Below are 24200 nucleotides of genomic sequence, written 5' to 3'. Positions count from 1 at the left end.
AAGAGATACTGGGATAGTGTCTGCCGTTTTCTGCTGTTTTCTGCAGTGAAACTGACTGCATGTTTCCAGCAGAGACACCCTTAGGTAACAGTAACTGCTCAAGGAGAATTACATGATGTTTGTGTTCTCTAAGCATAGTTAAAGTTTTAAAAGACCCAAGTAAGAACTGCCTGCTACCTGAGGGGTGTTCATGTTTATGCAGCCTTTACAGGAGGCCAACTTAAACGTAAAATTTCATGAAGCCAGCACAGAAAACAAGCTTAAATTAAATTCAAAGATTAGTTATTCAGTAATCAGCCCAGTGCAATGTCTTTTAAAGAAGCCAGGCAACTAAACAACAGCTAAATTGTTTTTTGTCTTTCTCATCCCTTTTATCAGAGGAATTTAACTGAGGTAAAACAATAAACAGCCTCAAGAAAAAAATTCTGAAGAAAATGAAAACTCTTTTTTATCCTGAAGAATGTTTTCTTACCTGATACTGCTTTATCTGAGCAAAATGCCCTAGTCCCTGACTCCACCCCTCAAAGAATTTTTAAGGCAACAGTTGGGACCCTGCTATTTAATACAGTACTTAACTGTCTACACTGAATGTAGTCAAGTTAAACCAGTGCTGCTCCTAGGTCAGGTTATGCAAGGGTGACATTGAAAAACCATTCTGACAAAACCACTGCTGGTATCTAAAGAAGTCTGAGAGCCAATGCTAAGTTCAGATTTATTGAGTAATGTGGGTAACACTGTAGCTGTTCATACATTTCATTTTACAAAGTAGTGCTGCTCCTTTGCTGATTCTCATTAAAACACAGGTAGATCACTGGAAAGCAACATTGGCACATATACATTATGGTGTTTGCATGAGAACCTCTCGGGTTGGTGTACAGCAGGTGACAGAACTGCTTCATCATATCAAAGCCACAGGATGCATTCACACACCCTCTCTGCATATCAGGAAGTTGCTTACAGTGGAACGCCTCTGTAGGTGTCACTCACATACAGCTTTGGCCTTTGCATGCAGAAAAGGAGAAAAAGTATCCAAAACCATCCCTGATCCACTTCAGGCTCTCAGGCTTACAGTCCAGTTACAGGCCCGAGTGTACCGATTTCTGTTTGGGAGAAGTGTCCAAGGTAAGAGCGTTCAGACAACTGCTGCAGTGCTAGCAGAGGTCAGCATGAACCGGAGTGTGATGGATACTTCAAATAGAAGTTTGGATGTTTTAGAAGGATTTACAACTTTGTGATTAACCAGACCACAGTGGGTTCGAGAGTTATGATTAGCAATAAATACAAATTACTTCATGATTACACATCAATTTAAGTAGACTAATGTCACTTGATGAAGTCTGATAAAGAACTGTAAAACAGCACATTCTGCATGTATTTGCATACAGCTCATTCATGTCCATTATTAAGCTAATGCCAAAAGCCCGTATGTTCCCTTTGGACAGAGAGGAGATGCTAAACTTCCTTTCCCAGAGATCCAATTAAAACTACTGGTGAAGCCATTCTACACTTCTACCTTGGAGCTGCTACAGGCCTCCTCCTAGGCTGCCAGTCCCGCTCTGCCCTTGGGAACATGACACTCTGTCACTAGTGATAGCCATATTGTCTCCTCTCCATGCACCAGTCAGTCTGTAAGGTGAACTTCCCCAAAGGAAATGGACAGCATGCTGCTTCTGCAGACACAAGCTCACACAGCTGGGTGGGTCAGAAGAAGGTTGTATCTGCTGAAAAGGCACCTGCAAGTCGGAAGTCTTCCTTGGTCAGCACGCTGTACATGCGCTGGGGCAGGGGCTTGGAGTAAGGAGCGGGCCGGGGCACAGTTGTGCGCAAAATCACCTCGCGGCCCGTGGGTGGTGGGAAGTCTGAAACGGACCCTGGGTTGAGTCTTCGCTCCTCTGGGGAGCCTGAGCGCTTCAGCTCTTCATCAGGTGGAGGCACTGCAGAGACCTTAAATAAAAGCAGAGGGGTAATTACAGGTCAGGTTCTTTCCTAACCTCAGGATTCAGAAAATATTTCTCGAGAGGAGCAGAGGAAGGTTAGAAATGGCAAACACATCAAAAGGCTTCACGTGTACACAGAGCAAGGCACTAATGGGATGTTGGGAAGTAAACTGCAGGCAATCAAACAGAAAAACCTTCATGTGTGGATGGTGAAGCTCAGCCTTCTGATGTTTTGGCAGTATGAAGTGAGGGCTTTGACCAGATGAAAGTCCCCTTCTCAAGCAGGACTCTCTCCTCAGCTCTCTGTGGCTGCACAAGGCCAAGCCAGCCTTTTAAAAATAAGCAGTGCCACTACTGACAAAAAGTCACCTGCCTTTGCAAACTCAAAACACTGCTCTGGAGATGGTGTGTCTCTATTGATGCACACTGCCCCAGAGACAGTAAGCAGCAGCACTGAAGTCTGAATACCAGAAGAAGGGGGCATGCTCCAAATGAGCCCAGTGAACATTGTCTAATTACACCTATACACACCCCAATACCCTAGAGGGACCTAGTACAAGCAGACACAGCTCAGGCTTCTCAGTGTCACTGAGGCATGGCAGAACCCACTGGACAACCTTTGAGGTCGCTCTCAGCTGCCACCCTGCAGCTGTGCTCCCATCCCCTCTCCCCCACCCACTACCCTCGGAGCGGGAACCAGCACCACTCAGCTCCACAGCCTGTGCCACAGGAGTAGTCACCAAAGAGAGCACCACTTGTTCCCACAGGAATGGGTCTAGGAAACCAACAGAGAAGATGTTCCCTGTGCTCCACTTCATGCAGATACCCCAATTCCCCTAACCTCTATCTCTGTCCAAAATGTTCAGTAGTTCAAGTAAGTACTGCTACGTAGATTGTGACACTCAGGTACTATCCATCTCCGCCTAACCCCCTACAAGATCTGGCTGTTCAATAAACAGGGATGGCAACAGAGAAGAATACAAAGGCAATGCCACATATTTCAGCAACAGAAAATGCTAATATTCACTTGAAGAAATGGTTTTGGTTTGGGTTGGTTTGGTTTGGGTTTTTTTGTTGGTTTGGGTTGTTTTGTTTTAGAAAAGGATTTGTCTCTTTACCTATTAGGGTCTAAAAAGAAAGTCTGTGAATGAAGAAAAAACCATTCTGGAAACACAAAGTTATCTTTATGCTTAACACGTGAACAACAGTGCAAACTAAATCAGGCTGCTGTATTCTGTCTTCCAAAAGGTTCAACTCTGTGCAGCTAGGGAAGATGAGTGGGAAACGAGGGACAAAGTTGGTTACCTCATCAGAAGATTCAGTCAGCTTGGAAAGGGATGAGAAAAGAACCAGTGATGAAAGACAGAAACAAAGGCAAGTCAAAGGTGACTTACAAAAGGTTAGAAAGAGATTGTAGCCTTAAGAGACATCATGCACTCTACTTCCAAGAACATGCATTTGCTATCATATTCCTGAGAAAGCTTGAGAATGTAACACCACATTTTACACAACTCAGACAGAGGAATCCAGGTTCAAAAGATCAAACAACCACAGAAATCATTCAACTTCCATTTAGCAATGGCTCTCTACTGAAATAATTCTTGGTAGATTCAAAGAGGGTTTTCTCATAGCAGATTAGCTCCTGTCCCACTAAGACTAACAGTCACCACCCAGTGACTAATGGGAAGTACCCCTAACCTAGTTTTAGTTACTGGTATTTCAAAAGAAACAAGCCCCTATTAATTTACATACATCTTTATCTAACAGAGGCACTAGAAACTCATTCTCAGCTTCAGAACACAATGCCTCACCATGAGCTTGTGCACACTCACAGGGCACAACCTCAGACTCTACAGATCTCCAAGCAAGGCTCGTTGACATGTTGAGATCTGCAAGCAGATTTTCTCTATAGAGACTTGGACAAAATAAATGTTTCAATTTTTATTTCTTGCAATAACCACAGTCTGTTTTCAGAATGGTCCTTATGCTGAGTTGCAAAAAACCAGATTATTGTAAAAGCATTAAAAGTGTTTAATACTCAGTCACTGCATTTTTACAGCAACCATTTCCAGAAGGATTCCAGACCCTAAGATGTCTGCAGTGCTGTGCGACCTTGTTACCACTGCAGTTAAATTTTGGTTAGATGATGTGATGCTATGAACAGGTGTAATTCTGACAGAAACTGAAGGCTGACTGCAGCCTGGGAACTTTGGAAATCTGTATTTTAAGACTAATTATTGCAAAGATTGCTGAAGAGAAAAAAGAAATATTTATACCAGTCTAGGCTGGGGAAGGGTTTCCAGGAAACAGATATAATACTGGCAGTAAGTAAACAGACTGTAGAGTACTGGAAAAGAACCAAAGCTCTGCCTAAGCACACCAGTTTCCACAGAAGAAATCTCAAGTATACCAAGTATAAGCCTCAGTCTAAGAAGTTCCTCCTTCTAAAACATTTACTATTACGCCTCTTCTATGTGAAACAATCAACTCACTTGATTGTTCTTGCTGTGATGTGGCATGTGCTGTGTAACTTGAATAAGCAGAAATTTCTGCCATAATACCGTATGAAGCAAATCAAACATTAATGACACCTCTCTCCATCTACCCAGATGGCTTTCATTGTTTCACATCCCAGGTCATCTGCTCCTCTTTCTCTTGCAAGGTTCTGTTACTGCCAAAATCATGTTGAACATCACAAAAAACCCTCAAGCACATTTAGGTCAATACATGCATATATGCAGACAAAATAAACTAGCATCACATGACAAGTCGTGGCTTAATACTGCTTAAACTACAAGTGTCTGCAGAGCAGTCAAGAGCTCTCTTACCCTCTGAGAACTGATGAATAGCTTGTGAATAACACTACCCGCAGGTCCTCTTCCTGCACCAACAACTGATACTTCTGGCTGCTCCAAGAGACAGTTAACAAATCTGGTGGTACAAAAGATTGAAAAGGAAAAAGGCACATTTAATTCTCAGCTATATCCAGTTTGCTAACCTAAACCCATAATTGTTCCCTGGGAAGAAGTCTCCACCTGGCATCATCTGCACAGGGCAAGAACTGTCAGATCTCTGTTCCATAGGTTTGAGAAAACCCCTGAGATTTCTCAGCATCCCAATGAAACACTATCACACCTTTTCATTCTTTTACTTCTTTCCCTCTACCCTAAAACTAAGCCCCCCTTAGCCTTCAGTTGTTCCCTCATACCCTGTTGCTCATTCATTCATGCTAATACAACCAGCAGCTCTTTCACCACTAACAAAAACTAAACACAGCTACCTCCCAGGACAGGGCATGCAGAATTACACAGCTATTTGCCTTGCAGCTCAAGCAGCAGGGGCAGTTACACCTAGGCTGCAATTCAGCCTCAGAAAGAACCTACTTCTCTCAACTCTAAATGGAACCCAGGCTCCTAATGACGACAGATAAACTCAACATGAAAAGCCTCCATGGTGTCAACCAGAGAGAAGTGAAATTTTTTTTAACAGAAATTGCTTTAGTCAGACGTTGCTCTTCTGAACTCCCAACACATACTACAAAAACATCCTCTCTCCCTCTGAGCACAGCAGCATGAAGCTAATGTATTTTTTTTAATGTTACATTTTAGTCTTAAGCAGTAAGGAAATAATCTGTCAGCAGGTAGTGAAGCAATGAAACATGGCTCACAGTTTTCATTCATATGGTTCCTCAGTAATGTTTCCTATTAGTAAGGAAACTGGATACAAAAATAAAACTGAGGGGTACAATTTGTTCTGTATTAGTTATAGAAAATACTAAATTCCTACTCCTGATTTTACCTCTATTATAAACAAGTTCATCAACTACCACAGAATGACAGAATGATAGGCGTTCGCAGGGACCTCTGAGGATCACTTAGTCCAACCACCCTGCTATAGCAGAATTACCTCTACCTTTTACATGAAAAAAACCAACTAAATCTCCAGTATTGTCAAGATAAGGCCTAATTCCATTAAAAAAACATGTATCATGTTTTCAGAGAGATGGTTACTTCAAGGGGTGTTTAGAGTGCCCACATAAAAGATCTCTAAGCAGCTTAGGGACAGGAACAACTAATGCTTGTAGCTACTAAATAGGATTCCTTCCTTAGTATTTCCATTATTACCACTTCCATCTGTCCTAAATTTAGAAATAAACAAACCAAAAGTCACAAAAAATATTTTTAAAAAAATTAAAAGTCACCAGTCACCTTTGTAGATCTTCTTTCTCCTCCTCATTTTCACATTTCTCGACCCCAAATTTTGCTTTCAGAGATCTGGCCCTGGCAATGATAGCTTCCACACTCATAATCTGAGCAATGATTTCCTGCAGGAATTTAATAAAAGTGAAAATTAAAAATATGTTCTTTTAGGACTCCCATAAACAGTGGAAAAGATTGGTAGGTTTTGTTAAGTTTTTTTAAGGCAGTATAAAAGCCTTACTTCCAGCTTCTTGTCCTCTGGTCCAGGGAATCGCAGAACTTTACTGGAATGTGATATTATCTGTTTAATAATCTTCTTAACAGAAGATATATCTTCTAGTGCTTCTATCAGGAGGAAAAGAAATGAAGAAGTTATAATTATTGCATCAGTGCTCATCCTAATATATCTTAGTAATTTATTAAACATTATTTACCTTCTTCCTTTACCTTGAGTACAGCTGCATGAATGATACAAGGCAAGAGATGCCTTGCAAGGTCAGCTGGTTTCTGAACTGCAAGGTAGTGAAGCACCTAGAAGGTGAGAAAATGCAGTACTGATCAAAACTAAAGATGAGCACCTACAAGGAAGAATTCACAAGAAGGGGGCACCATTGTAAAACAGGACTCAGTAGGCAGGTTTACACAAATCCTCAGAGATCTCTTACAGTCCAAACAGGTTAGAATCAAACTAAAAATTATTTAGGAACACTCTAGTTTCCTCACACATATATGCAGATAAAAATCTGGTTTATTTCCTAATAATTCAAAGTACCACCTAAATAATACAGTTGGTGAAGTTACATTCCACACAGTTAATTATTTTTAGATACTTCAAAACACACTCTTGTATGGCAGCAGGAATTTCTGATGCAGGCACATTCGTCAGAAGGATTTCTGATGCATGCACAGAACAGTTTATTGCACTATAGTTCTGTAGTTATTAATGTATTACTGTTTAAATCTCACAGGAGGAAGAGAGGGCTGCTGTAAGCATTACAGATCAGACTATTGCTGCCCACAGAACCTTTTACCTTCTCTGCCTCTCTAGTGTCATCAAAGAGTCTCTTCTGCCTTCGAGCTGGGACTGGTTTTGCTGTCTCCCAGGCCTCAACCCACATGTTGCTGGGAATCTTCATCCGGGCACTCAGCTCACCCTTAATTACTTTATTCCCCTTCTCATCAATCACTTCCTCTTCAATGTAATCCCGAGGGGAGTACCACCTCACAAAATCCTCCAGACAACAGCCAGGATTAGCTGCCTGAAATGAAAAGAAGATACAATTTGTACCAGAAGAATCCTACAAAAACATGATAACCTGGGTAGGAAGACAATGTTTAATGGGAGCCAAAACTCTACGAATTCTGTTCAGTGACCACACTGTACTCTAGGAAAGAGACCTGGGAGGGTGAGGCAGATACAGCAGGCATAAACCAAGACAGGAGGGAAAACCCACACCACCAAACAAAACCAAATAAATCTTCCTCATATCCCTCCAAAACAGTACTTTCACTTATTTCGAGTAAGCTCACCTAGCAGAGTGCACTTCAGATTATGGTTCTATATTCTTACTCTGAGATTTTAGATTACTTAAACCATAGAAATAAAACTGCTACTTATATCTGACATGAGTCACTGTTAAGAAACTGATACTGATGTCATAAATATTCTTACTGTACATCTGCATCATTTAACTACAAAGTCACATTGCAATAATTTTTTAAAAAGTATATGCAGCTATTTCCTGACACAATTTCCAATCTTTTCAGAGTTTTGAGACCCTTTGATGATAGTAGTGTACTGTGCTCTTAGCTCCCTCTGCAGAGCTCAGAGATGGAACAAACCCACAGCTAGTTCTGTCCCAGTGTGATGAACAGCTGTACAGAACTCTAAATAGTGGTAACTTATCCTTACTGCTAAAGAACAAAACATCTTTAACTATACATTAAAATTGTGCCCACCTCCTCAAAATTCAAATACACAATTGTGAATAGATTTTTTTTTTCTTTACACCAACTTTACATTTTATCCATCTGGACTGTGATCAAAGATGCACTTTACAAAGCCAGGCACAGAAGCAAGTACGGGTAAGAGACATTAAATTAAAGACACAAGGTGGTGGGAAGTAGAAATACATCATTTTGATTCAGGGCTTTGATGGTCAGTTTCATTCTGACCTCACTTTGTATGGGCTTATCCAAGTTTTAATTCTCAGTTTATCAACTATATGTGGGGGCGAGGGGGATTGTTTTGTTTTCCCCTCTCACAGATAGTGTGCAAATTTACTGGAACATTATAGCATAACAAACTGGATAGTCGAGATTCTGAAACATTTGTAAAAGTTTTATCAACAGGGTTTTATTTTGAACTTTCAACTAATTAGAAACTGTTTCATGGAGAAAAAGAAACAACAACTTATCAGAAAAACCTCTGTAATTGTTCAAGACAAGCAAGGAGGACAGTTTAATTAAGAAGAAACCGATTTACAGAATTCTTCAAATAGTACTACCTTAAAAGACTCCATATCTGAGAGCAAGCAGGCACTCTGCATGCGTGCTCGAAGATGAGCACCTTCTGCTGATGTCCCTAGTTTTGCCAGTACCTCAGACTGTTCTTCCAACAAATCTTCAGTCATGGGTGCTGGCTCCTGAAACATGGAAAAGGACAACTTTACAAATAGTCCCCCCTGGACTTAGCCTTTATTAAGGAAGGAGGAGTGGAAAGCTCCCTGTCACCAAAAGTTCATTCTGTTTTATTTCTACTGAAAGGCAATAACCATGACTTCCTACTGATTAAACTAACCTAAGGCCATGAATCTGAAAAAGACACTAACAAAAAGAAACTAAAAAGAAACTGAGAATGAAGCAGCACTATAAAGATTATATTGTTAAAATGCCAAAATCCAGATGAAGTTCAGGAAGCATTTGACTGATACTACTTTATTGAGATGGATGAAACCCCACCTGAAGCAATGCAGAATTTTTGCCACTGGCTAATGTCACCACATAATAAACTGACAACATTTTTGCCTGACTACACTCTGCTCATACCTTCTATCCACACAAGGCAACATTCATTAAAAAATAATTTCTCTGAAGTGAATGAAAAATGCTGTGTTTCTCATGCATAGCTGATTTCAAATTACTTCCTCTGACACCACTGCTTCCTATTTCATCTCTATGAGAAAGTCAGGTAAGATTTCTAGTTGTTTAATGATAAATCTGCTTTAGACAATGATAGCAAAAACTGATGACTACAGCCTTTTATGTAACAGTTGAAAATTTACTTAAAAAAAAAAAGTACCAGTAAAACTGATTCAGTACTCTGATCAGTGAACTAGAAATCATGGTGGAAGAACCACAGCAGTTCCTACTATACAGGGATGGAAGCAAGGAGGGAATGGAAGATGCCTCAAGAGCTTAAAATTAAGAGAAACTCTCATTTAAGGTAGGCAAGACAGCTTCATTCTTGTTTAAAAAAAATGAAGTGAAATCAGTTAAGGAGACCCATTCGCAAATTAAAAAAAGAGCACGTAAGATTTCAGTTTACCAGCCTTATCAACCTTTACAAATGGAAAACAAAAACACTTAATGATTTTAACAACAGTTAAGGCTGTAACCTGCAAACCTTATACAACCCACAATCCTATAGGTATAAACCACATTGCATGAGAGTTGTATTGCACATCTGGCTCAGCTCTTGCTACCTGACCTGTGTTATTGGAATGTAGAGAGGCTCTCCTGGGTGCAGCAGCATCAGCTTGCCATGTGGATGCAGACGACCCTCAGGTTTTAAGTTTACAGGCTCTTTGTTGCTTTCTTTAGCTCCTCCTTTCTTTCCATTATCCTGCCCATTTCCTTTCAGATCTTCTGCATCGCTCAAACATTCAAAAAATTCCTCTTCGCTGTCACTCCACGATTCCCAAGATTTGCCAACTTCCTTCTCCTTATCAGGGTTATCTCCAGAGTGGTCTGCTCCTCTCCCAGCATCACGAGAAGTACCACCAGGTGAACGATCAGACACACTCCCCCTTTTTCCCTCATCTCTTGCTTTCTTTCTTTCTATGCAACAATTTAACATCTAACAAGTTAAAGGAGAAAAGAATTATATTATTTAGGAATTACTTTTCTTATGGAAGCAACATCACAGAAAAAAACTTGGGAGAGTTACCAAAAATTTCTTACAATTCTAAAAGATAACTCCATTGAACAAGCTGCTATAACAAAGAATTTCCCAAGAAATTAATACGAGACCCAAAAATACAATCATAACTAAATCTACAAACACAATATATTTAGCTAATAATTCCTATAATTCTGACAGTTTCCTTAGGAGAAAAATCATTCTTAAATTTGGAATATTTACCTGAAGTTTCTGATGCAGTAAACAGCATCTCAGATCTGGAGGGCCATTAGCTAATCTAACAAAAGGTAGAAGTGTCACCATTATAAATTATAAAAGTTGAATCTTTCACACACATGTGGTGTTAAATCATACAAAATCCAAAAGAGGGGCAAATAGCCACATTAAACCCACCCCCATCTTTTCAACTATGCAGCTCTCCTATGGTCTCAGAAAACAAGCTCAAAGGTTAAACAACATTTATTTCCTAGAGGTCATTTATGAAGCTTGGAGGTCATCTACATTAGTATGAAGCAGACACAGCCTCTATTCTCCCAGTCAGTTTTCCATTTGGAAGTGTAACTGTTTTCAAACAAAAATTAAGCACCTTTGTCTTTCTTTTTAAAACTGCAATGATAGTAGAGTGACCTCTATGTTTTTCAAGCTCCATTTTGTTAGTGTAACCACTGGAAAGTACAAACTGATAAGAAAATAGCCAGGCCCTCCCATCTGAAAAAAAGGCTGTGTTTTTCATCCATATTGGTATCTCACCTCGACAGAACCCTTCACTTAGTCTGCAACAAGCTCTGCTGCAGCAGGCATAAAGTGGCTGAAAAGCCTGAAAAGGCTGCTACACCAGCAGGCACTCAGAACAGCTTCCTCAGGAAGTGGCAAAACTACACTACAAAGCAAAGGTGTGTATGACTCTATCAGCTCCTTTGTTTTCATCTAATGGTATTCACATAAGCTTTGAGGCTTTTTCCACCCTCATTCATATAGTGGAGTGCTCTTTAACTAAAGCTTCCTCCAGACATCTTCAAGTTTTCAGAGGGCATAGATGCTTCTCCCTACTACCTAGCCTTGCTTTAAGAAAGTAGGATAATGAAAATAGAAGACAGTATTTGCAATTACAAATAAAGCAATAAACATATAATTTCAAAGTCACAGTGACTTTGCTCTACTTCTGAAACAGAAAACACTTTCTCCAACAAAGCAAGAATAAAAAGCACAACACAAAATGCCACCTTACCCTGGAATAAGGTAGTTGTTCTCCCATCTGTAGCGCATTTCTAACACAAATTCTTGCCAAAGATGTGCCACTCCTTTTAGTCCTCCATGGTAGAAGTTTATCATACAAAGACATAAAGCTAGTTTGTACGTCAGACTATCAGAAGGAGCAGACTTAAACTGATTGAAGAGATTCTACATAAGAAATAAAATAAAACAGGGAAAAGAAGAACAATGCCATTTCTCCAAATCCACATGATTTCTTTACTGTTTGTCAATACAAGCAGCTAACTATTATTTCAAGTCTGTAAGTAAAAGCTTACTAAGTAAAAATTACAGTCACCTGAATTAAAAAAAAGGATTGAAGGAAAAAATTGAAGTTACTATTTCACAGCATCACAGACTTGTTTTGGTTGGAAAAGATCTCTAAGATCATTAAATCCAACCACCAACCAAACACCACCATGGCCATTAAAACATGTTGCAGAATGCCATGTTCATACATCTCTCAAATACCTCCAGCTATGATGACTCCACCACCTCCCTGGGCAGCCTGTTCCAATGACTGACCACTCTTTCAGTGAAGAAGTTTCTTCTAATATCCAATGTAAACCTCCCAAGGTGCAACTTGACGACATTTCCCCTGTTCCTATCCCCTGTTACTAGGGAGAAGAGACCAGCCCACACCACACTAAAACTTCCTTTCAGGTAGCTGTAGAGGGCAATGTGGTCTCCCCTCAACATCTCCAGAATAAACAACCCAGTCCTCTCAGCCACTTCTCACAAGACTTGTGCTCTAGAGGCCCTTCACCAGCTTTGTTGCCCTTCTCTGTACACGCTCCAGCAATTCAATGTCTTTCTTGTAGCGAGGGGCCCATTTCTATGTAGAGATTCCACAAAAGGCAAGTTCTTTTTTCCAAAAATCATCTATTACAAGACATAAGACAACCACAGCAAAGTCTGTATGGTTACAGATTCAGAATTGCTTTTTCTCTTATGAATGTCAGTCAGTAAAACTTACATAATCTTCACTCTCTGGAAGAGGATTGTTTCCTGCTGAAGTGCTAGCTCTGGTTTCAAATCCATCTGCAAGTTTCTCAGCAGCATCTGGAAATAAGAACTTAACAAAAAAAAAAAAAAAGGGCAAACTTCCATCAGTATGTTCTTTCTCATCTCTCCATACAGCTACTACTGGTTACAGAGCAGCAATCCCTATAATTAAAGTTGTTATGAGTTCAGAGCTCATTTTCAGACCACCTATATTTGCACCAACTTGTAGCAACCTGAGCTGTTTCAAGAATCTGATAAATGCAATTTAAATAATGGAATTGACATCAAAACACTTGTATTTATAATTCTCCTATGAACCATAAACCAAATGCATCAGTGGAAATATATGTTCTATATGAATTTAATATGCATGGACAGCTCACTCACCTGAAGAATAGTGTTGAGAACGTCATTGTTTAAAGGTGATTCATCCACACCTCTGTGTTTGCGAATTTTTTTCTTTGCACTGTGAACCATATTTGTGACTGATAATTTATGGATTGGGACTGGTGCTGGCTCTGTGAGCTTTGACAAAGCCTGGGTAATATCAGCAACCTCTGTAAAATAAAATAATTAGAACAAAAAAAACCCAAAATCAAACTACAAGACCATCTCTCTTTAAATTTCACCTGTCATATTTATCTTGCACTGATTTTTAACATCCTGTTAACCAGAGCTACACCCTTGTGCTGCCAGATTCCATAGCTGATACTGACTGTTCTTAGCCAGAGAGATATGCAGCAGAATGAGGTCACAAAGGAGTGTTTCTGACCCTGATTTAATTTACTGAAGTCTAGACTGGGTTGGCTGTAGGTCGTGCCTGCCACCTACTGTAATAGTGCTGCATATTTGCAAAGAATTACAGGAGAGAATAAGCAAAAGCCTGCTGAAGAGCCAGTATTTACATTTTGTTTGTATGTGATACCAACAAATACACTATAGGTAACAAAGGCTGCTCAACTATACCCTAAACCTCTAACTAAGCTTTAAATAAAGCCAGTACTAACCACTGTATATATAGCCTTACATGCTGTAAGCACAATTCTGTTTTAGAGTCTCCTCAGGTAAATTCTTCAAATCAAAACATTTTTTTCCAGAATGGCTGCTGGTAAACTTTAGAACCTCTCTTACAATAAAATTAACTTTAAAAAGAATGCAGACAAATTTAAGTGAATGATTACCAACAACCTGCAAAACCTCATCTTGACCGATATTTTTTGAAAAATTAAGAGATAAGTAGGGCTAAAGATTCTGCATGTCGAGCACGTCAATACCCTACTTGGTTTAACACCTTTTTAAGCTAACTAGCAAGTTCCTTCAAAACCAAGATCAAGTATAACCCAAGAAAATATATTCACAGTTCTTCTTCCCTCATTGATACATTTTCTTCCCTCATATTTGGAGGGAAGAAAAGGTGGCAAGAGGCAGGAAGGAAATATTTACCATATACAGCAAGAGAGTGCAAGAAAGGGAGAAAGACATGAAAAATCTGTTAATAACTATACCGTTGGGATAACATCTGACCTCCTGGCCAGGTAATTCGGGGGTTTTTTTGTTTGTTTGTGTCTGGTTTTGTTTTTATTTCCTTAAAATTCCTAAAAATTTAGATGACAAGCAAAGCCTCTCAAACAGGTTAAAGACTCTAAACTAGTGGTTAAAACATGCACTAAACGTGTACCTCAAAAAGCAGAAAAAGATACAGAAGAATCCAATGTTTGCTCAAAACCAACTATGTTACACACCAGTCAAATTTTAAACTCTTGTTTTCCAGTGGAAAAAAAAAAAAATCAACTATAAAACAGAGGCAGTTTTTCTCTAGGAGCTAAGTTTGCCTAGAGTTCATGAGAAATTATACCATGTAGCACTAAGTAAAAAATGCTTAGGAGTATTACAGAAAATGCTTAAGAGTATAAGCAGTGATTGTCAGGAAGAGGACAGAGAAGATAAAATAACATGAAACAAAGAAAAACAAACAACACAAATCAACCTTTTCCTTCCTCTTCAAATGCAGACCTTCCAAGTATTTCATCAGTTGACTCCTTCCGACGACAAAGCTTGAAGAATTCACTAAGAAAGTCACCTAGAAGTGAAACAAAGTTTCTGAACATCTATTCAATGAAAATCTCATTGAACCCTAAGTTAACTCTCAAAATGATACTCAGTGGCGAGTTCTATCTTTTCATCTGAAAATGCACACCTAGACAGTTATCAGCCATGGCTCCAGAGCACAGTTCTTCCTGCAGTTTAATCCACTTCACCCAAAGCAAGATTAAACTTCTGCAGTACATTAATTTTTATTTTTTTAGTTTGAAGCCCTTTCCCCCACAAGCTAAAAGGCAAGGATGGACAAGAGTACATCTCTTCAGGCATGCCAGTCCTGCCTATCAGACAGATTGACTCAGCTGAGGTACTGGATACATGCATAAGGCACTTAATAAAATCTAGATATTCTACAGAAGCTAAATTTTCACAGAACATACAGAGTAAATGCTTATGCTCTGGAGCCTGGTGAAGTAAGAACTGCAATGAAGTTCACAGTACACAGATGCAAACTAACCTACAACAGAACGCTGTGTTTTTGCAAAGCTTGTGTTCCTGGAAAAGAAGCCCAGTCAAAAAATTAAGGGAGGTGAGGAAACAGAGGTCATCAAGTAGTCAGCTATCAATAATTAAATCCTAATGTCACAATGCAAAAGCCACAAGAGAAGACAGAGAATTCTGATGTCTTACCCAATAGACACTGAGGATTATCTGCCTTTCTGACTCTCACAGACCACTGTGGTGCTTGAACAGGATCCAGGTCACTTAAAAAAAAAAAAAAAAAGAACACACAACAACAACACAGGTGTCATGCTGCCTATGTATGCAATAGATCAAAGAATAGCAAATTCACAACAAATGGAACATTACAGCCAATTAGGCTGTGGAAGCCATAATATACACAGTATTACATAGGAGAACAGGACAAACACTCTACAATGCACTCAAGGGTCCCTGTTCTCCTGTACATACACAACATGAACGACAAACAAATGAGAACAATTCAGCTACAACACAACTAAATTGCCTTAAGGAATATTAATGTTGAAGATTCATTTCTGCATTAATTAAAAACAATGATCCACTTTTTTGTGGTTGCTATTCCTTCTTAAGTATCAGTATACACTGTTCTTCCTCTTTAGGAGGTTTAGCAGAAAACCCTGATGATAGTTTTTGGGAAAGGGATGTCAATCGATTAATTCTTTTTGCTTTCCACGTTCCATTATCATTTCTCCAAGAAATATGCAGTACAAACACTTTTAAATCAGTCATGAGAATGTGTCTAAAATACGGGTGTGTTCTGCTCTGATAGTGATACAATAATACTTTCTTACACACAAATGCATTTCAAAAGGTCTTTTCCCAAATGAGATAACCTTAGTATTCCTTCCTCTTTCACAGACAACACTATAGATGTCACTAAAACGCAGTAGTTCACAAATGTAGTAGTTCATTTCTGGATATTTACAATCCAGACAAAATACTTACGAATAAACATCATTGTCAACAATTATACCTTCCGTCAGCTGAGGCCACGTGGTAGCTAAATGAAGCTCACTGCAACAAAACAAGAATTAAAGCTTTCAGTGCTAGTAGAAAGGGTTCCCTGAATCACAGAAAAGATCTTGAAAAGTATTTGTTGTAGTTCGTATTTAAGCCTCTATTTGGCAACTACATCCAGAAATTGGCACATTTTCCAGTGAGGCTTCTGGCTGCACACACTCCGTTGGTTACTCTGCAGCACATCACCCAGTACCATACTAACGTTTGCTAGCAGCTGGCATACAGGACTCTCTCACAACTGCTCTCTACAAAAGGAGAGATGATTGTGCACTGCATGCCAGGTATCCAGGTACAGAGAAAAGAACCCCTTTAATTAACATCCTACAGCAGTGAACACTAATGTATTAAAATGATTCCTAGATTTGCTGAGTGTGGATGGGGTGTTTAGAAGAGAACATGGAGACTGTAACAATTTACTTTACAGACCCTCTTAATTTAAGTCTTCTATAAATGGCTAAGTAAAGAATGAGAGAGAGTCCAACCCTTCAAGGAAGGCACACTGTTTTTAAAGTTTATCTCTAGCTAAGGTATATTGCAACATAATAGTTTCAGAGACAGATGGAGTATTCCAGACATTACAGTGAAAGATTTATGAGCCAAACATCTGAATATCATTCAGAGCAAATAATCTTATTTGCTACTAGACCATTACCTTTCACAGATGTTTCCTATGTATTTGAATAATGATATCATCTGTTAGGGACATCATAAGTCTATAGGCAGGCAAAGTTAAGATTTAAAATAATATACCTTATAGTCCTCCATTAATGAAGTTACAAAATACATTTTTCTGAACTCTTTCTTATCTTACCTGATCGGATCCTCACAGGCACCAAATGGTAGCTTCCCAAATTCAAGGCCTCCAACTTCTCCACCAACTAGAGCATCTATATCTGAAGACAGATCAATACATTTTCCATACAGAATGTTTTAAGACGTATATCATCTTAATTACACAGTAAAAAGGCTGTAGCATATAGGACGACCAGAGAATAGCTGGGCAGCTAAGGTGACACAGCTGTGGAAACATAATCCTAGCATACAAAATAAGTGCTTCCAGCAGAAATTGGGAAGTAATCATGCAACAGGACATTCAAGAAGACAGATAAAATTTTTGTAATCTGTATTGAGGGAAAGTTATTCCCTTCACAAAGGCAAAAATGATAAAGGCAGTCTGAAAGAGTCAATGTTCTGGTTGACACAAGAACAAATAGACATATATATGCCACAAAATTATTTAGGCATGAAATCAATTCCATGCACAGAAGGAAGACTCTAAAGAAGCCAGTCTGCAGAGTAGAAAAATCAACTATTTTTAAAAGGTTGACAATTTTTATGAAAAGAGTGATATGTCTCCTACAGTTAAGATTTAAAAACAATCTGGGAGATTCTTTCTAATCTCAGGTACTTAACCATGCCTCCCAGCATCTCCAGCCACTTCCCATGCTATATCCTTCAAATATATAAACAAAAAATAGACAGCCTTCACTGAACAAAAATTTAAATGGGTAATCATATATTGTAATTCCATTATAATCATGTTATTACAGCATTTGATTTTAAATACATTTGGCAAACTGCTTACATAGAAAACAAGTGAGGTATTAGAATAGATAAGTATTTGGATAACTTAATTACGTAACTTCTTCTTCAGAGAAGATAAAAGCCATATTTAAATTATCTTTAAATGTATTTTCAACATTCCCTTAGGTAAAACCACACAGGATCTACTTCACTACAGACTTCTTCCAAAGAATGTTGTTGGGTTGTTTTTTTTTTTAAAGTGACAGAAAGCCAAACAATTAGGTAATCAGAGCAAGGTCACACAGGTTCTGTCTCCCTAAGTGTGCCCTAAATACTTTAACCTTGTTACATAAAACTAATATCAAGTCAAGAATAGAACTTGGGCATTTTAACTGCTCCACCACCTTGTGCCTAGAACACCACATCATTACGAAAATGTATATTAAGAAGGAACTAACATCTATTTTTTCCTTGTTTGTCTCTGAGCCAGGAGAAGTTTGTAACTTATTTTCTGATGCTATCTATACAGAAATAGTCTGTTAAAAACAAATTCTTGACATCCAAGGAAGAAAGTGAAACAAGTGGGAAGGTACTCAGTTGTAAGGATGCCTTTCTTTGCAATGCAGAAGACATTTTAATTCTTCTGGCAAGATAAACATTTTCTTTAGCATAGACTGTTGATCTTAAAGCAGGTCATTCTGAGGACACAAACTTCCTACCTGGTGGCTGCTGTGGCCAGAAATACTGCTGCCAGTCTTGAAGTACATAGGTAAGCCGAATAGCCATGCTAACCGGAGGTAGCGGTGTTAAAGGGCATCCCTTGAAAACATTAGAGGAAAAAATTCAGTGTAAAGACCACCTTCTTCCAAACACCCCAGGCCCTGAACAAATTAGGTATGATAGTTTGTATCAGAGCTAATTTTATCAGAACTGCAACACTCCAAGTATCACTAAAGCCATTGCTCAACAAGACACGGGTAAAAGTAAGCAGGTAAGCTTTCTAAAATGAGCGAGATATTCATATGCTCCACTTAACTGGTAATTCAGAAGTAACTCTGATGCAGAATGTGTTACGTTTTCATTAAAGGTTTTTTTCTCAACCTTTGATGAGATTATAGACTATTAATACTGTGAATAGTTGCAGGCAGCCATAACCAGAATGGTTACTCCATAACCCACTCAAGTCTCAGATTTCATCATGTTGCTCTTCACTCTCAGCTTAGGCAGCTATAAAGTATCAGAATAAAAACCCACGCTGACCTTCCCTTCTCCTTTTATATAACAAAACAGAGTTTGCTTTGGGGAGGAGGAGGAGAGAGATGTTGAAGGATAGCATAAGCAGACACACTCTTTCACATAGTGGTGAAAAACAAGACTGGAAAGCGGTAACACTGAAGAGCAAAACCCATACCAATTTTCACTCTTTATCAGTACATACTGGTAATACCTGGAAAGATTTTGTTGGTATCAGCAGTGACAGGCTCATGCTTACAAAAAAAATAAAATCCCTAGAAGACAGAAGTGAATCTACAAGAAACCGCGTAATAATTGTTCTTAATAACAGTTAAACACATTCAGATGCACTTACAATCTTTGTTTTGAAGACATCTAGTAATCCTGACAAATGAGTATACTGATTTGGCACCTTGCGAAGATGAACCATCTCAAAGTCAGTTCGAACTCCTGGACCCTGACACTCCCCAACATACATCCGTCGCCATTTATGATGTATTTGCACAAACAGTGGTACCTGACTATAAAACAAGAATATTTCAGATTAGTTAAAATGCCAAGCTGTCTTGTGGTCTTTAAACCTAACTAAATATTTTAACGTTATTTCAATATAATTTCCTATTCTTTAGAATGTATTTTCTCTCAGTGGAACACAGTTTAAAACACTTAATAGATATCAAATACTGTTAACTTCATCATTAAATGGAACACCTAACAGACTGCCATGTCATAAACATAGCTCTATCCATGACTTCAGTTAATTAATTTCCAGTCTAAAAATTTTTTGAGGAAGACTGGAAAGTTATTGCTACCACACATAAGAAAGAAATCCCCTTCTACAAGTTCCATTTTGTATACTACTTATTCCAACAACTTCTAGCAGCTTTCAAAAACCTTCAAGGTTGTTTACAATAATGAATATAAACAACACATTGAATCAATCTGTACATTTCCCTGGCTTGTTTTTTTTTTTCTAATCCTCTAGAGCAAGATTATGGCGCAAATACAACAAACTCAATTAACCAGTGATAGAAAAGAGGGAATGGCCTCAAGCTGCACCAGAGGAGGTTTAGACTGAACATTAGAAAAATCTTTTTTCACTGAAAGGGTTGTCAGGCATTAGAACAGGCTGCCCAGGGAGATGGTTGAGTCACCATCCCTGGATGTGTTTAAAAGCCATGTAGATGTGCTTGGAGATAAAGCTTAGTGGTACACTTGATAGATTTAATAGTTGGACTCAATGATCTCAAACGTCTTTTCCAATTTAAGAGATTCTACATTTCTGAGTGTACTTTGCTAACAAAAATTTTTCCTCACAGTAGCAGTCTGCTAGAGCTTTACTTCGACATGTAAAAAGGTTTATGCTTTCACCTACCAGCCAGTGTTCCCCAAAGCAATGGAAACGGAACTCAGCAAAAGGTTACATTTGGATTCACTAAGAACGGCATCGTTATTTGCAGCTGGAGCAATAACCACGAACTCACGTAAGCCATACCTTAAGAGGAAAAAGGAGCATATAGCTGTTTTCTTTCTTTCAGAAAATCAGCTGAAACACAGAATTTTTAAATATTGTAAGCTGAATAACCTACCTAATTGTCACCAACAGACTATGGAATTTGTTATTTTACTGTTAGTACGTCTTTCAGAGAGGTCAAGAACTGAGTGGGCAGAGAGCTGCAGAATATCAAACAACAAACTACTGGAGCTGAACAGCATTGAAATACTGTACTCAATAGGAGGTCTATCAGTCCTGAATTTTCTACTTTGTGATAGTAACAGCTGTAACTACTTAAACATAAAAACAATCTCTCTAAAACAATGCAATGTTAAAGATCTGCATTACTAAGAATATGGTGGTTGTTGTTTAAGGTGCTGCAGATTTTCTTTTTAAGAATGCATCTAAATATTACAAACATAAAAGCACAGTTAATCTATGAAATTTATTTTTTAAAATTTTGATAGAAAAAAAAAGAAACAACAGGCCTACAATGATGGGCTTTTTATCCACTCCTTTCCTGTGTCCAGCACAAAGAATCATTTTACATAAGCTGTAATTCTTGATGGAAAAAAATAATACAAGTGACTGTGCCAGCATCAAAGATTTTCCAACTGCTATGCTTATGTGCACTAAGGATGAGAGGAAGTGTACATACCATCTTACCAGACAGTGAGCTCTAGGAGGAAAGTCATTGTTCATGCACAGCAAGTCCTGCATAGGCAGAGGAAGGACATCTGTGAAATAAAATGATACACAAAAAGAACATCAGCATCTATTCAGCTGACTTACAATGTACTTATATTAGCAATTTGTTGAATGCAAAGCACACTAAATCGGGAATGTCAGATTACACTCATTAGATCCCAGAGAATTTCACACAGAAGCAAATCACCACAGTGTAAATTCCACATACTGAAATTGCCCTTTGTCACATCCTTACAGTTATGTAAAAGAACTACCAGCTACCTTCTACCACTTCTTCTTTCCCATCTTTGTCACTGGGTTCTTGTACAAGATAATGATGGGTAATTGAGAATTTGAAGTCTGCAAACGAAATTTCATCTGATTTCTCTTCCCATGCTCCAATGGTGAATATACCCTGCATTTAAGAAAAAAGATGGGTTTTGATCACACATAACATTCATAAGCTTTAAAAAGTATACTACCTACATGATCTAGAATATTGAGTCATCTTTTTCTACTGCTAAATATTTACTCTTAAATAGCTAGGCATGGTTTAATTTAAGAAAGAACACAGTTATCAAAGCACTGAATTATAAAGATAGCGGAATGCCAAAATCCACATTGCCAATAATCATGTTCACTTTAAGGACCAGCTAGCCTTCAAATTATATGACAACAAAAAAGCAGATATAGCCTCTCGTATGCAATTAAGACTCTTAAGCATATGCACCTTCAACTTTACAGCAGTCTTCCATACAGGATTTTATCTACATCTGTACCATTCTACTTGAATATTTACTTTGAATATGCTTTCACTGATAAGTGATTTTGCATCTGTAATTTGCAAAACTTCTGTGTGTAAGGATATATCCTCGTTAATTTTTCTAAACAAAAACACAGCACAGGAAAGTCTCTAACAAAAAAATCGACATCACTGTACATGTATGCTGCTACTAAAAGAAAGCAACTTGGGCAATCCCATGATCTCTAGAGTGTCTTCTTACTGGAAATCAAGAGAGGTCTGTTTTAAGAAAAAAAAAAAAAGGCATGTAGGAATACACTGATGGCTCAGGTTGAAAACTAGGGCATTGGGTAACATAAGTTTTTATTCTGAATACTCTGTTCAGCAACTTCCTCTGCATTTTAGAGGACTGAGAAAGCACTACAAAGTAATTAGACATTGAAAAAGATCTCTCCAATTTATGGAACATACTGAGTCACAAGTAGTACTAAGCAAATCTCAATCATAACTTTGTGAGACATGACAAAGGCACAAATCAGGTCAAATAGAAACTCCTCAAGAACTTAAAACTGCTTCAACCACATTTCCAGATTCAACACTGGAAATAACATTAAAAAAAAAATCTCTAGGCCCTATAGGAAGATCCCACTTGATTCTGTTTGGCAGAGAGTCCACCAACAAATTTAAAGAAACAATTGCCACTTATACAAACAAAATTCCCCAATGCAAACCATTATCTGCCACAATTAAGGAAACAGCAATACATGTTTTTTATATATATATATATATATATATATATATATGTATGTATGTATGTATGTATGTATCTCATTAGTTAGTAATTCAAATCCTAAAAGAAAATTCAGAAGCAGTAACTGACCCTTTCCAGAGGTTTGCCTGAAGAAATCCCAATAAGTTTCCAGTCATTCAACACTTCTTCTATTTTCGAAATAAATCTGTTAGGGAAGGGAAAAGGCATGAAGAGGCATATAATACTAAACTTGTATTATAATTCAGCTCCCTAAAAGCAAGTAATGTATTGCCCTATTACAGAATTCCTTAAAAAAACCCACCAAAGAACAAACAAATCACAGAATGGTAGGGTTTTGAAATGACCTCTGAAGATCATTGAGTCCAAGCACCCTGTCAAAGTAGGATCACCTAAAGCAAATTACACAGAATGAAGTCCAGGTGGGCCTTGAAAGTCTCCGGACACTAAGACAACAACAAAAAAACCCAAGCAAGTATCACATTGAAATCAAAACAGCTGCCTCCCTGTACAAATAAAATGGTCCTCCTACATCTACATTTCAGATGACAGTTACTTTTAGCAACTGCTACGCACACGCTTTGAGTGAATCTCACCTTTTTCTTTCTCTGGTACTGTATTATATTAGTTTTCACACATACTGGTGTTTTGTTCTTCACAGATAAATAAGCATTTTAGACAAAATTATAAGCTAAATTCAGATTTAAAATGCAGTGCTTATAATCTTTATCTCCTTCTATCACAGACATTGACACTGGAAAAAGCATTTTAAAAAACAATACACCAAGACTGCAAGCACATCTTCACCTTAAGTTTTCTTGTATGTTGCTCTACCAACTTTTAAAGGCTTTATCTGTAAGATGGCTATTTCAATGATCAAAAGCCACGTAAACCTTCCGGGTGCTTATTCTAATCCCTTGCAAACAGATACTAAACTAGCTCTTTCACCATGTTCAGAAACAGCTTGACTAGATCCTCTTAACCAGCGCATCAGCTGCGGCCTGAGTCTCCACCGCAGTGACAGCCGGCAACGCCGGAACAGCTGGGACGAAGCTCCGGGTTGGGCACCGGGTACTGCCAAAGCGACCTCCGGGCTAAGCGAGGCCGGCCGCCGTGCACGATCCGGCTCCCCTCAGCCCCTCTGCCTGCGCGAATACGGCAGAGCGCCCGCGATTCCCCCGTGGCAGCCGCGGTGAGGGGAGTGGGACTGGCGCGGCACCACCTACCTCTCCCACTCGGAAGCTGTGGTGAAGTCCGTGATCTCAAACACCTCCGACTCGGGCTGCAGGAAGAGATCGGGAGAAGCAATGAGCGGAGATACCGCCGCGCCCCCAGTGATGAGCGCAAGGGAAGGGGAGCAGAGGGAAAACACTCACTTCACTGTCCGCCGCCATTTTGCGCCGCTGACGGGACCCCTCCGCCCCAGGCGCAGAGGCTCACGGGAAGGCGGCGGCGGGCAGTGTGAGCTCTGCCGGCCCGGTACCGCGGTCATTTCCTCACGCACCGCTCTGGCTGGAGTCTTTCAAAGCCCTGCTCCCCGTAGAGTTGCTTCATAGCTCAGCTGACTGCTGCGGCGGCTGAGCCACCCTGTCCCCCGGGTGCCCTGCCCCGCAG

The 24200-nt window shown here is 39.0% G+C and overlaps 1 protein-coding gene across 2 annotated transcripts; it reads right to left on the bottom strand.

The window, feature by feature from the left end:
- Nucleotides 1–706: 706 nt before the first annotated feature.
- Nucleotides 707–23980, bottom strand: RAB3GAP1 (RAB3 GTPase activating protein catalytic subunit 1). 2 transcript variants are annotated; one of them, XM_054380799.1, is made up of 25 exons: nt 23963–23980; nt 23813–23868; nt 22698–22773; nt 21358–21490; nt 21047–21125; nt 20269–20388; nt 19249–19414; nt 18380–18479; nt 16948–17029; nt 16062–16130; nt 15264–15337; nt 14521–14613; nt 12921–13090; nt 12505–12603; nt 11506–11678; nt 10500–10554; nt 9846–10214; nt 8644–8781; nt 7168–7395; nt 6571–6667; nt 6378–6481; nt 6146–6261; nt 4766–4868; nt 3243–3263; nt 707–1944 (listed from the first exon to the last, which is right to left on the bottom strand). In XM_054380799.1, exons 1-25 carry the CDS (start codon nt 23978–23980, stop codon nt 1702–1704), a joined length of 2982 nt encoding a protein of 993 aa, XP_054236774.1. In that variant the 3' UTR covers nt 707–1701. The 2 variants fall into 2 exon arrangements, with proteins under 2 accessions (XP_054236774.1, XP_054236772.1); XM_054380797.1 differs by lacking the exon at nt 3243–3263.
- Nucleotides 23981–24200: the final 220 nt, after the last annotated feature.

Source organism: Indicator indicator, chromosome 5 (assembly GCF_027791375.1).
Source record: "Indicator indicator isolate 239-I01 chromosome 5, UM_Iind_1.1, whole genome shotgun sequence".
Lineage (NCBI taxonomy): Eukaryota > Metazoa > Chordata > Aves > Piciformes > Indicatoridae > Indicator > Indicator indicator.
Note: the sequence above shows the minus strand (reverse complement) of the source record. Positions and strands in the feature narration are given on the sequence as shown.

Bases quoted from the DNA above. Each gene is read 5' to 3' on its own strand.
- RAB3GAP1 (XM_054380799.1), bottom strand. The intron at 19,415-20,268 runs GTAGGTGAAAGC...CTTGTTTTATAG, and splicing joins GCTTTGGGGAACACTGGCTG to TCAGGTACCACTGTTTGTGC. The intron at 3,264-4,765 runs GTAAGAGAGCTC...TCCCTTTCCAAG, and splicing joins TATTCATCAGTTCTCAGAGG to CTGACTGAATCTTCTGATGA.